Here is a 12,546-nt window from a genome sequence, read left to right on the forward strand (position 1 = left end):
ACCACTCTGGCCCACAGACAGCCCTCGTCGAGTTCCATGAAGCACAGGCTCGGCGGGTCCCACCCCCCATGCAGCTGTGAGCCCCAGCAGTGTGTGGTCACCCCTGCACACGCCCGCATGTGAGCTGAGGCTCTGCACCCCCAGTCGGTGTGTCAGGCAGTGTGCTCAGACAGGCTGTGCGTGTGTGCGTCGGTGTGTGTGCATGCGTGTGCACGGGTGCGAGCCTGTGCACAAGAGCAGAGCAGGGGCCCTGGAGGCCAAGCTCCCATGGCTGTCCTTTTTCACACCCACAGACACAGCCCTGGCTGTGGTGAGGGAGCTGGCGCCTCGAGTGACCGCAGAGTCAGAGGGTTCCCGTCAGTGCTGACCAGATCGGTCCCGGAACTGCAGGACACAGTGGGGCTGGGGTCCCCGAGTGCACTCATTCACACACACACACACACACGCAGTCTGACTCATCATACACACGCACGCACACGTACACACTCACGGCACACTTCTACACACACATACACACTCGGGGACGTACTCATTCACACACTCACTCATTCTTAGACGTAACACTCATTCTCCCACACACTCCAGCGCACTGTATACTCACACGTATTTATGGACACACTGGTACATACTCATCCATTCCCTCGTAAGCACACACACACAGCCTCCAGAGGCTAACGGGACCCTTTCTGGGTCCCCCTCCCCCCAAGGCCCTGGACCGGCAGCCCAAGCATCGGTCAGAGTCATCGTCACCACCCTCCAGCCCTGCACGGGCCCAGGGCCGAGTTCCACCTGCCAGCTCCTTAAGTCCCGCAGGCGTGGTGCTTTGCTCCCACTGCACAGACTAGAACAGTGGGGCTGGGAGAAGCACACTTGGGCACTCACCACTGGCCAGGCTCTGTGCTTCTCAGGGATCCCCCCATGTCATCATCCCAGCACCCCCTGACGTGTGAGCCAGCATCATCCCCACGCCACTGATGAAGACATCGAGAGTCTGAGAGGCTGAGTAACTTGCCCAAAGTTACACAGCCAGTAAACACGGGGCAGCCACTCCCCCAGCCTGGCACCCGGCAGGCACTAGGTGGCGGTGGGCACACAGCGCCTCACACACAGCCCATCTGTTCTCCCCTTTCAGTCCCCCCCCTTCCCAGAATCTTTCTCCGTAAGAGAATCAAAACCAACAATCTCCTACGGAGGCCGGAGGCCAGGAGCAGCCATGCCAGCAGGACAGGGCGTGACCTGGGCTTCACACGGAGAGCCCTGAGCCCCTCAGCTCTGTGCCAGAACCCTAAGCACGCTCTCCCCAGGCACACACACACACATACACAATCACATAGGACCCAAACGGCAAGGCCATCCTGCCGCGTATGTGGGGACCCAACCTGGGCCTCCACCTCCCTGCCAACCGCAGGCTGAGCCGCACATGGTGGGGGGCAGTGGGGCTCCCAGGGGGCCCCACCCGGCTCTCGGGGCTCTCCTCACAGCCTGTCAGCTCCAGAGTCCAGAGCTCAGCCTCCCCGGAGCCTGCAAACACGGGGCCAGCGCCACCTCCCAAGCCCCAACTCCCCGGGGCAGCCCCACTGACCTGATAGCAGTGACCCGGCACATGGCTCTGCTCCTATCTGTGGACGGGCTAGGGGCAGGTGTCCTGAGGCCCCGGGAGGCCATGGGATTCAGGGGGCGCAGGGCAGATCTACAGCCTGCCTCCCCCAGGCAGGGGAGGCCTGATGCCCCGGCATTGTTCTGAGCACCACCCAGCTCCACAGCCCCCTCCTGCTGACAGCCTCCTGCTACATCTGGGGCCTGTGGCCGCCAGGGCTTCCTCCCCACTCGACACTTCCTGTTGCCGGGTCCTTGGGCAGCCCCGGCTAGCCAGCACTTCCTGCCTTCTACCCTCCAAGGTCCTGAGGCCCAGCTGATACCCAGGGCAGCACCTTCCGTCAGTGCTATTAGGCCTGCGGAGTTTCAGCCGACCCCTCCTCTCATCCCATACTGTGGTCAGAGACCACAGCTCTCCAGGCCGCAGGGCAAGGCCAGCTTCGTCCCCTGGGAGGAAGCTCCCTGCTGGTCCCCCGAGACATACTCCCATGGCCACCTCTGCAGACTTGGCTTCTTTCCAGCAAATCAATGAAGCCCCTTCACAGCTGGGGTGTCAGACTCTGTCTCCTTGGCCCCAGAAGCCCCCTCCCTCCTCCAAGAAGCCGGCAGGGAGCTCACTACCTCCATCTGTCTGCCTTTGACCCCAACAGACCAAGGAACCAGGTTCCCGGCCTAGGCCCAGGCATTTCCCTTCACCCTCCTTTCCTCCTCTACCACGGCCTCCCCCACTCCCCTGCCAGGCACAGCCTCCGTGCCGAGCTGGGCTTACACGCCTCTGGGGATCACCACTCTGCGGGCGCTGCCAACGCCAGGCCCCACCCCAGGTCCCACTCGGGCCCCTGCCAGGCCTACGCTGCCCCACCAAGTTGGGCTTCCTCCCCTGCCCAGACCCACAGCCAAAAATTTGGGGAGCAGGGATGCAAACCCAGACTGCTTGGTACTGAGCCCCCACATCCCCTGCCTCTCCTGTTCTGAGCTTGGGTCCGACAGAGGACAGGAGGCCAAAGGAAGGAGCACTCCAGGATGACCCGCACAGCAGGATTTGAGAGAACACAGACCACGGAGTACCCGGGAGTTGCTAACTGTCTTGTCCAGTAGGTTTTCTGGGGCATGCCCCCCACAATCGACCATGCTGGCACCCAGCCATCCTGCATACTTGTCGTTGGGGCACTGGAGAAGGGCAACTCCCGGGCTGGGGGGACCTCCATCTCCCACTTTGTCCACAGCCCCAGGCCTCTGCCAAGGCCATCATGCCACCTGGGGGACTGTTTGGAGTCACAGACCGCCTGCTGTCTCTTGGAGGGTGGGGAGCTTAGGCTTTGTGTTTGAGTTCCCCCCAGGCTGGGCACGGCCCCCTGGCCTCCCCATGCCTGAGCCAGCCTCAGTGCCCTCTGGTGGCGGAGGGCAGACTGTGCCTTTGGCAGAAAGCTGGCCACAGCAGACAGAGGCTTAGAGGCGGGCTTCTCCCCCTTCCTCTCCTTTGCAGCCTGCCCAGGGTGAATAATAGACCCCAGAGCAAGGCACACTGGACACTCAGCCTACCTCCATCCTGCGACAGCTGTGTGGCCTCAACCTACTTAGCCCCTCTGAGCCTCAGTTTCTTTGTCTATGCAATGGGTGCTGAGGGTGGAGATAAAGTAGCAGGTAAGGAGCACCTGGGCCATGATCCAGCCGGGACAAGCCAGGGGGGCAGTTCTGGGCTGGGGTGGGGGCCTCGGCCTCAAGGGGCTATGGGGTGGGGAGAAGGTGGCAGGCCCAGCAAATGCTAGATCAGGGGAGGCCTCCAGAGAAGGGGCCAGGTCTGACAGAGGAGGTGGGGTGTGCTGGGAGGGGCTGGGGTGAGGATGTCAACGACAGGACAGGGGCTCAGGGCAACATCCAGGGTGGGGAGGAGTCCAGGGGCCACAAGGTGGCTGAGGCCCAGGGAGGCTGGGGGACAGGCGTGGGGGTGAGAACCTGCCGGCACAAGAACCAGGAGCCAGCCAGCCCTCCCTGGGATGTACCGCCCCTCACTGGACAGAAGGATGGACGAAGAGGCCTGCGGTCAAGGCAGCAGCCAGGGCGTTCCCATGCGGTCAGACCCACGTTGGCCCCTTCTCCAACCTGAGTTTCCCTATGGGAGGCTGAGGTCAGGAGTCCCGGGCTGCTCCGTGACCTCTGCAGGCTCCTCTTCCCAGGCCTCAGTTTCTCCATGTGCCCTCCTACCTCCTGAGGCACCACTTGACCCTTGCAGCAAATCACGGCGCCATCTACCTTCCTGAAAACAGAGGTCGCTCCAATAGCGGCAGCTCCAGGACCCCGTGCGGTGTGTAGAAATAGCCACAGAAACGACCCCACACCAGCATCCGCACAGCAAGACGCATGAGGCTGGGGCAGGACTGGGGCCCCGAGTCTGGCGGCTCTGGCCTTCTACCCCACCCTCCCCAAGTTGCAGCTCCTCCCCCCACCCTAAGGGCAGGCCCCTCAAAGTGCCAGGCGTGGGGACCCCTCCACCCTACCGGACGTAGGGCACTTACCAGGATGGGTGGGAGCCAGCCAGCAGGGCCAGGCAGGGGCCAAGGGTCAGCCTGGGAAAAAGAGAGAGGGAGAGCTTTCACTCTGGCTTCTCAGGGTCCTCAAACGCTCAGAATAAGATGCTTCGTATCAGCCCTTCCTGCAGGGCCTAGGTCTGCCCAGAGCCAGCCCTAGGACCCCCAGCCACAACCCCTCTCCTCTCTCTGAGCCTCACTCTTCTCTCCATACCTGGGGCTGGGAGCTGCCTTCCAGAGCAAAGTGGCCGGGATAGTACTGGGCCAAGGGTGCCGTAGAGGGTGGAGCCCTGCCTGGGGTCACCTGGGGTAATGGGCTACGTGTGGGTCCCCAAAGAGATGTGTCTAAGCCTTAGCCCCCAGGAGCTATGAGCGTGACCTTATTTGGAAAAGGGACCTTTGCCTGTGTCATTAAGGATCTCGTCCTGCATTAGCCAGATGGGCCCTAAATCCAGGAGCAAGTGTCCTTGTAAGAAGAGGAGATAGAGAAGATCGTATGAAGACAGGGGCGCAGACTGAAGTGAGGTGCACACAATCCAAAGCCGCCACAGATTTCTGCAGCCGCCAGAAGGTGGGAAGGCAAGGAAGGGCCCTCCTCCAGAGCCTCTGGAGGGAGCCTGGTCCTGCGGACACCGGGATTTGGGACTTCTGGCCTCCAGGACTCTGGGACAGTAAATGTCTGTCGTTCGAAGCCCCTGGGGTGTGGTATGTTGTTAGGGCAGCCTTGGGAAACTATTATACATGGGGACCCCCCCCAAAGTCCTTTCCCTGGACCAACTTCATTTGACGTCCTGGGTGCGTCCGGCAGGGAGAGGCTGGTTCTGTGGACAGCCTCCCTCCCCCCCCCCACCGTGGGCACCCAGCTGGACGGAGCAAGTCCGAGCTGGCCTCCCTGGCTGTGCACAGCCTCCTGCAGGCCTGGCCCCCCACTCCCCACCCCTCCCAAGCACATGATCAGATGCCACCTCCACCCACACCCACCAGTCTTGCTGGGCCCACCTCCTGCCTCAGCCTCCTGCTCACAGCCCTGCCCAGCCCTTCCCTGGCACATGTCCACCATGAAGCAGAGGTCAGGCTGGTTCCCCGGCCAAGTATATGGGGTCTGGCCCCTGCTTCCTGCCCTGGGCCTTCATGCCCCATTGCCAGTACATGCAATCCCTTCTACCTGCAGACTAAATCCTCTCCAACACACACTCCCTCATCCTTGGAAAACAGAACCACCTACAACCTCACACCTTCTCTGAGATCTCCACATAGCCTTATGCGCTCCTGTGGATATCCCCAGCCCCAGCACTCCCCACTGGCCTGGGTCCCTCTGAATCCCCAGAGCCGGGGTGGTGTCTAGCCCACGGCAGGCCAAAAACCAGATAGATGGATGGACAGATGGGTTCAGAGTCACGTCTACACACACGGCCATCCCCCTGACATGGGCTAGGCTGTAACCAGCACAGGCCTAGACCGTCCCTCAGAGCCAGAGTGAAGAACTCTGACTTAGGGCAAATCTGACCCTCCATGACACCGATGTCCAGGGTGGTCAGCTAAGGCCCATCCATGCCCCAGAACCTCGCCTTGGGGAGACGAGTGGCTAATTGCAAAACACAGAACAAGTCAACACATCGGAGCCTGCCAGGGTCCCCACAAAGACAGCAGTGTGCTGGGGCCGAGAAGGCGCCCCGGCATTTCTTGAGGCTACCCAGGGTAGAGGCAGGAGGCAGCCCAGCCACTCGTGTGTCCAAGGGCGAAGGAAATGAAGGGAAGGGCAGAAAGAGGCCCCGTGCCCTGCTGCCCACATGGGGCGTGGGCTTCTGGGCCCAGCTGGGGGCAGGGGTAGGGTTTCTGCTCTGCGACACCTGGCCCTCAAGCTGTGTCCCCACACAAGACGCACAAAGCCCACCCATCCCAGGAAGCTGCAGCGGCCCACAGCACCCCGAGCCTTCCTCTCCCAGGCCAGGTGTGTCTGCCTCTAGCAAACACTCCCAAGCTGGGCAGCATGCAGAGCTGAGCCGGGGCCCTCAGAGTCGGGGCTGCCTGCGGGCCTTGCACCGGGGCAGAGCACGCTCCCGCTGAGTCGGGAGAGGGCAAGGATCCCCAGCCAGAGGCGGAGGCGGGGCCTGGCCTGGCAGGACAGAGGATGGCTGGAGCTGCAGGCCAAGGGGCCCCATCCGAGGGACGGACGAGGGACGAGGTTCACCGTAGGCCGTGGTGAGGGGCAGGCTGGGTCTGGGGGAAGCGCAAACAGGAGCCACGCTCCTGCCTCAAACCCCGAGCCAGCAAAGGCGGCTCAGGATTCACACTTCAGTTCATCACAACACAGACAAGTTTGCACCTTTTAATCACTTGAGAAAAAATTCTCCAGAGCGCTGATGTGTGGGTCCGGTCCCCCCCACCCCGAGTTCCTGGCCTGCTGCCCGTGGAGGCTGCCTGCCTCTCCTGTCAGCCTTGCCCCAGGAGTGCTACACCCAAGACAGGAGCTCGGTCCTGCCGGCCCCAGGGGCTCCCCAGAAGAGGGCCGCTCCACCCCCCACGGAAGGCAGGACAGCACAGCGGCGACTGTACAGGTGTCCCTGGGGACTCCTAAACTTGCGGCCCACTCTGAGCCTCGGCTTTCTCCTCTGAGGAGTGGGGCTGACGGCACTGGTATGCGGTTGTCCCGAGGACCATCTGGCACGGCTGGTAGGCAGGGACACTCGAGGGGCACCTGGTCGCCAGCATTCTGTTGGCAACATCATCAGTACAGTCACGCTCGAAAGGGGAGCGTTCTCTCCAACCATCCCGCTCAGGGCTGGGCAACACCTTCCACCCGGCCCCGCTGGGTCTGGACCCCTGAGCACTCCAGTCTCCTTGCCCACCACTGGCCCTACTCCCAGCCACACTCCCACAGTGCTGGGAATTCCACCCAGGGGTGACTCCCAGCACACACAGGCCTCCAGCTACACGAGACCCCCCACCCCCCACCCCCCAGGGGAGTCTGCCCCTCCCTCCATCCCCCTGCCCCCCCGCACTGGAGCATTTGCTGAGCATCTCCCTCAACAGCAGCTAGCGAGGACAGCCACCCCATGTCCATCTCCTGTGAAGTGCCCAGCACGGAGCCCGTACCGAGGGCCCCCCCGCATGAACCACCGCACCCCCACCCTGACTCGCTGGGTGCCCGTAGTCTCCGCAGCATCCAGTTCCGGAGGCTCATTTGCTGAATTAAACCATTCATCTTGTCTCGAGTCCCCCTACTTCTCCATCCCTGGGGGCCTCTGGCTACATGACAGATGCCCAGTACGGGGGCTTTGGCGCCCACCAAGCAGGGCCTGGACCCCTCCCCAGAGGGACTTCCTCCAGCCTGTGTCCTTACCCACAAAGCAAGGTCGGTGGCCGTCACTGACGAGGCAGTGGAGCCAGACCATGCACCCTCACCTCCCAAGAGCCTGTGGGCCACGCCCGAGGCAGACACGGCTGCCCAACACTGCTGTTGACCTTCCAGGGGTCAAGGGAATGTGGTTGGCCGGGAGACCTGCTGAGCACCTCTGTCGGGATACCCAGAAACAAAGAGATCATCTCCTCTGAGGTTGGAGGCCAGCGGACCTCCGGCCAGATGAGGAGCCAATGGAGAGCAAGACTTCCCCCAGTCCAGCCGGCTCCCCCTCCGGCTGTCCTGGGCCACAGTGCCTGCTGCTCAGGTCATGCCACACTGACTCCCCCAACACTCACCGAGCCCCCACCCTGCGCAGCAGCAGAAGCCTCCAGAAGATGGTCTGGCACTGGGTGCTAGGCCTGCCTCCCTAGCCAGACGGGGCCTGGTCCCACCCCCAAAAGAGGGCCCGGTTCCTGCCACCAGCCCCAGGCCGGCCTCCTTAGGAACAAACCCTCCTGGGGACACCTCTCCCACACGTACATCCCACGCGGACAGACGCCCCACTTGCCGAGGCCGAGGCAGGGGGGTCATGAAGGATAGGATGCTTTCCTTCCTGTAGTCCCCTCTTGATAGAGAAGGCCAGGCCAACGGGCCAGGGCTGGAATGTCCACCCAGCACCAATATGGCAGCTCCATGGCCCACTCGATCCCCAGTTGCTGCAGGGTAAACGCTGCCCGGCTCCCCCCAGTGAGGAAGTGGAGGCTAAGCCGGCTTCGGCGCGGCCACCCAGCCAGCACTGCCCATGGGACCCACACCACATAGTCTGGCACCTCCTGCCCAGGCTAGCTCTAAGGGGGCACAGCAAGAGGAGGAGCCCCCGAGCCTCCTCTCAGGAAGGACAGTGGTTCCCACCTGGGCAGAACGCGCACCAGCCCAGAGGGCAACTGGAAGAGAGCCGGGGGCTCTAGGCAGCATCAGAGCTCTGGGCAGAAGGCTGCAGGGCACAGGGTGGGACAGACCATGTGGGGTGCAGGTGCACACCAGCCTGTCCTTGCGGGCTGAGTTTGCTTGTTTTAAACATGTCCAAGGCCCAGGGGGAGCCCAGTCAGGAGACATTTGGCCACAAGCTCTCACTCTGAGCCCTGCTCACCACTGCCAATTCCCACGGCGGGAGGGGGTCTGGCTCACCCTGGAATGAGGTCTGGCAAGAAGCAGAACCCAGGAGGCCTCAGAGTCTCCATCGGGAACATGGCCTGTCCCGAGAGCGGGCGGGCTCAGCAATGCAGGCAGGGCCAAGGCCAGGTGCTCCGTGCTCGGGCTGTGTGGACAGACAGGTCCACACTCCAGCAGAGGTTTTAATGAAGTGACGGAGCAGGCAGTTAGGCATTCCGGGAATAGCATCTCTGTCAGGAAGGGAGGGGCCCTACAGAGCCATGGCCGAACCCCACCGGATAGCTAAGAAAACAGAGCAGTAAGGGCCAGAGGACCGCCATTGTTGTCCACCACTGGGCTGGGCTGGGCTGGGCAGGGCAGGAGTCATGGGGGCCTGGTCTCTCCTGCACATAGCATTACCCCAACCCCTAAGTTCTCCTGGTATTGGGGCAGAGGGAGGCAGTCAGGGCACCACCACCTGCCAGCAAACACCACACCCTTCACCCCAGGATCCAAGCTGGCCTCACTCTCTATCTAGGGCTCCCAATCTGCTGGGGACGCAGCCATTTCTGACTCACATTCTTGTGACAACCATTCCACCCAGACATGGTGACACATCAGCCAGCACCCTCGGAGCAATCTTCCACATGAAGGAGCCAAGCAAGGAAATCACATGGAGGGCGTCACGGATAGGAAGCAACTTGTGCAAAGGGCCTGGGGTTGGGCTAGGAGGAGGCATGCACCTTCAGACAAGAGGAACAAAAGCAGGCTCATTGCAGAACTGAGTGTGGAGGAGATCTCAGACATGCCCCCGGGCAGAGCTCCCAGTCCAGGGTCCCATTCAGGCCTAGGCACCAGTCCCGGCTTCACTTATTTGCACTGGGGACGTGGCACAAGTCACTTTACACCTTAAGCCTCACTTCCTCATTCCCCAAATGGGCTCATCACTAATGGCACCCTGAGAACCAAAGAAGACAGTTCACAGAAACTCTAATACAGGCACTTGGCCCCCAGCACCGGGTCTCAGGGCCTCTGAGCATAGAGGACCCCTGCTCAGCCCAGATCTCAGCACGGGGGCAAAGCAACATGGGAACACAGCGGGGTTACCGAGGCCATGAGGCTTATGCTAGGGTGGGATGGGAGTAGAGGAGGCAGCCAGAGAGACCCAGCCCCATGGCTCCTTGCAGGGGCCAGAGGTCAACCATGATGGTCACACCATACAGACACCTGCTGTGTGCCCAGGCCAGGCCAAGCCCTCCGCACTGGCAGCTACTTGCCAAGGCATCTCGGGACAGGCCACCAGGGACACAGCCGTGACCGTAGCAGCCAGTGGCCCTGGCTGCTCTGCCATCCATCCCACTACCCATCGCATTAGTATCTTTCCTGCCACGCACTCCTCAGCACTTTACCATTCAGCCAGTCAGGGTCCCTGGGTCAGGGCCCAGGGGCACAGGAGGTGTGGCCCCCAGTCTGGATCCTCTGGCCGGGGGTCTGACCACTGTGGGTCCCTGGAGCCCTCACTCACCAGGAACCCCAGTTCACCATCTGTCCAATGGGGTTCTGGCCCCCCACACCCCTGCCCCAGGCCAAGAACCCAGCACCTGAGTCCACACAAGAGTCCCTTCCCTCCTCCTGCTCATTAAAGACTTTTAGAGTCAATTCTTCTGTTTTAATCCACTTGCTGTTATCCTTTTATCCCTAATGCTAACATTTCTAAGCTGTTTTCAGACCACTTTCGTTTTTAACACTATTGATTAGTTTTGACTCTTTGAGATTTTATTTTATTCCATTGTCTTTTGCTTTTGGTCACATTTTACTTATTAGTAAATTTTATTTTTTTTATTTTTTAAAGATTTTATTTATTTAACAGAGAGAGAGTAAGAGAGAGCACGAGAGGGGGGAGGGTCAGAGGGAGAAGCAGACTCCCCGCAGGACTCGATCTCTGGACTCCAGGATCATGACCTGAGCCAAAGACAGACGCTTAACGACTGAGCTACCCAGGTGCCCCTCGTTAGTAAATTTTAGGTTGGCCTCGGGAGGTGTCACACGTGGGCAGGGTCTGGCCCTCTCACTGGCTACCTCCTGGGGTCACCCACAGGCCGGGAGAGGGGGCACTATGGTGTCAGGCCAGCCCCCTGCCTGGGCTGCAGTGGACAAGGTGGGGGGGGGGGGACGGGCTGCAGCCACTCCCAGGCCTGGGCACAGAGACAGGGAGACAGGGACAGGCCCAGAAGGGAGGGAGCTGGAGAGAGGACACAGGAAGAGGCAAGGCAGAGGGGCGGAAGAGGGAAGTAGGATCAGGCCAGCACCCCTCCCCCCCCAGAGGAACTGAGAGTAGCGTGTTCCTCCTCCGCCTTGGGAACCCCAGGCCTGGGCGCTGGACAAGATGACTCACGGTGGCTGGCCCCCACCCGCACCCTCAGCGCAGGCCCACAGAGGGACCAGACTGTTCCCAGGAGCCCTCACACTGCCCCATTGTTCAGAGGCCCAGTGAGGAAAAAGGTCTGGCAGGGGCCCAGGTTGGCAGGGAAAGGGGCCCAGTCCCCAGTCTCCCCCACCCCTCCCTGTGCAATTTAGGCCCTCCATGGTGGGGGGGGGATCGGGTCTCCATCCAGCCATCCCACTGTCCTCCACACTGTCCCCTTTCCAAGGCCAGTGGTCCTGTGAGATCCTGCACCCAGGCCCACCCCCCTGTTCCCCCGCCCCAGATCCTCGTGGCTCTGAGCCGCTGTCCCAGCCACAGCAGACGGGTGGTTCTCCCAGGTGACTGCACTCAGGCTCGAGTTCAAAATCCTGACCCGGCTGGCGCTCAGCCAGGCCATACACCTCACACACCCGACCCCAACCTCCTCACGCTATCTCCACCTGACAAACTCCTGCCTGGTCTTCAGCCCCAGCTCAGATCATCCTAGGACACTTCCCGATGCCCCACAGTCAGGCCTGGAGGTTCTCAGAGTCAGCAGAGCTGGAAAAGAGGGCCTCTGGTGGGCGCTCACCCCACTGCTGCCTCGGGGTCCCGGGCCAGGCTCTTCCTGATGTGGAAGGCTCCAGTCAGACCCCCAAACCCGTATGGGCCCGTGGCCAGGGCTCTCCCGTCTGCCCGCCTTCTCTACGTCCTAGACCCCGCACAAGACCCTTGGAAAGCTTCATCAGACCCCGCAGGCCCTGCCTCGCCCTGCCCCTCGGGGCGCCATGGACACAGCGAACACTCTCACCTAGCACTCAGTCAGGCCCGCAGAGTGCGGAGGCTTCTGCTAGTCAGCAGAGCCAGGAACCAAGCTCTGGAGTGCCAGCCTCCAAGGCCTCCTCCTGGCGGAGAACCTGCCACGAGGCTGGGGCAGCCTGCACTGAGTGGGGAGGGGGTCCAGCTCGGGGCTGCTACAGGAACACCCTCCCCTTCCCTAGGGAGACAGCCACGGGGTCATGCCACTGTGGGCCAGAAAAGCCAACAAAGACGACTGGGGTGCAGAGTCAGTACCACCAGGGCCCAGGGCTATCCCAGGCTTACCAGCTCTGTCTCTCCCACAGCCCCAGGGGTCCCTCAGTGAGGGGGTCACTGACTCCACCCGAGTCAGCGGACCCCTTGTCCCCACCATGAGCCTAGCCCTCCTGCAGGTCTGACCCTCCCCACACACTTCCACCCACGCTTCCCCACAGCCATGGCTGCAGGGGGATGGGGTCTGTGGGAGGGTCTCCAGACCTGAATGAGCTTTGAAAATAGAAACCAACCCCTGCTCGAGACCCTCCCATGCCCCTCGGCCTGACCTCTGCACGCCCTCTGCCTTTTCCAGGCCTCTCCTTTAGAGCCTCCCCACCGGCACACCTCGTGGGACCCTTGGCCTGGCCCCCTCTGTCCCCTTCCCATCCCACCTCATGGAGGCCCCACCATGGATGCCCCCACAGCATCTCCCGTGCCAGTCCTGGGAG

The 12,546-nt window shown here is 61.9% G+C and overlaps 1 protein-coding gene across 5 annotated transcripts in view; it reads right to left on the reverse strand.

The window, feature by feature from the left end:
- Window positions 1-12,546, reverse strand: part of SH3BP2 (SH3 domain binding protein 2) — a 34,099-nt gene that overhangs the window by 15,234 nt on the left and 6,319 nt on the right. For 2 of the 5 annotated variants that reach the window (XM_045774819.2, XM_045774820.2), the window contains one exon: window positions 4,113-4,163. The exons of 1 other annotated variant lie outside the window; for it this stretch is intronic. Coding sequence is in view for 1 of the 4 variants with exons in the window: in XM_045774816.2 (XP_045630772.1) it covers window positions 1,583-1,665 (83 nt within the window). In the remaining 3 variants the exon portion in view is untranslated. Of the gene's footprint in view, window positions 1-1,582; window positions 2,185-3,699; window positions 3,854-4,112; window positions 4,164-12,546 lie in introns of those variants that run through there. 2 more of the 5 variants (XM_045774821.2, XM_045774816.2) reach the window with 2 other exon arrangements.

This window comes from Ursus americanus, chromosome 8 (assembly GCF_024610735.1).
Source record: "Ursus americanus isolate L20-20 chromosome 8, mUrsAme1.1.p, whole genome shotgun sequence".
Lineage (NCBI taxonomy): Eukaryota > Metazoa > Chordata > Mammalia > Carnivora > Ursidae > Ursus > Ursus americanus.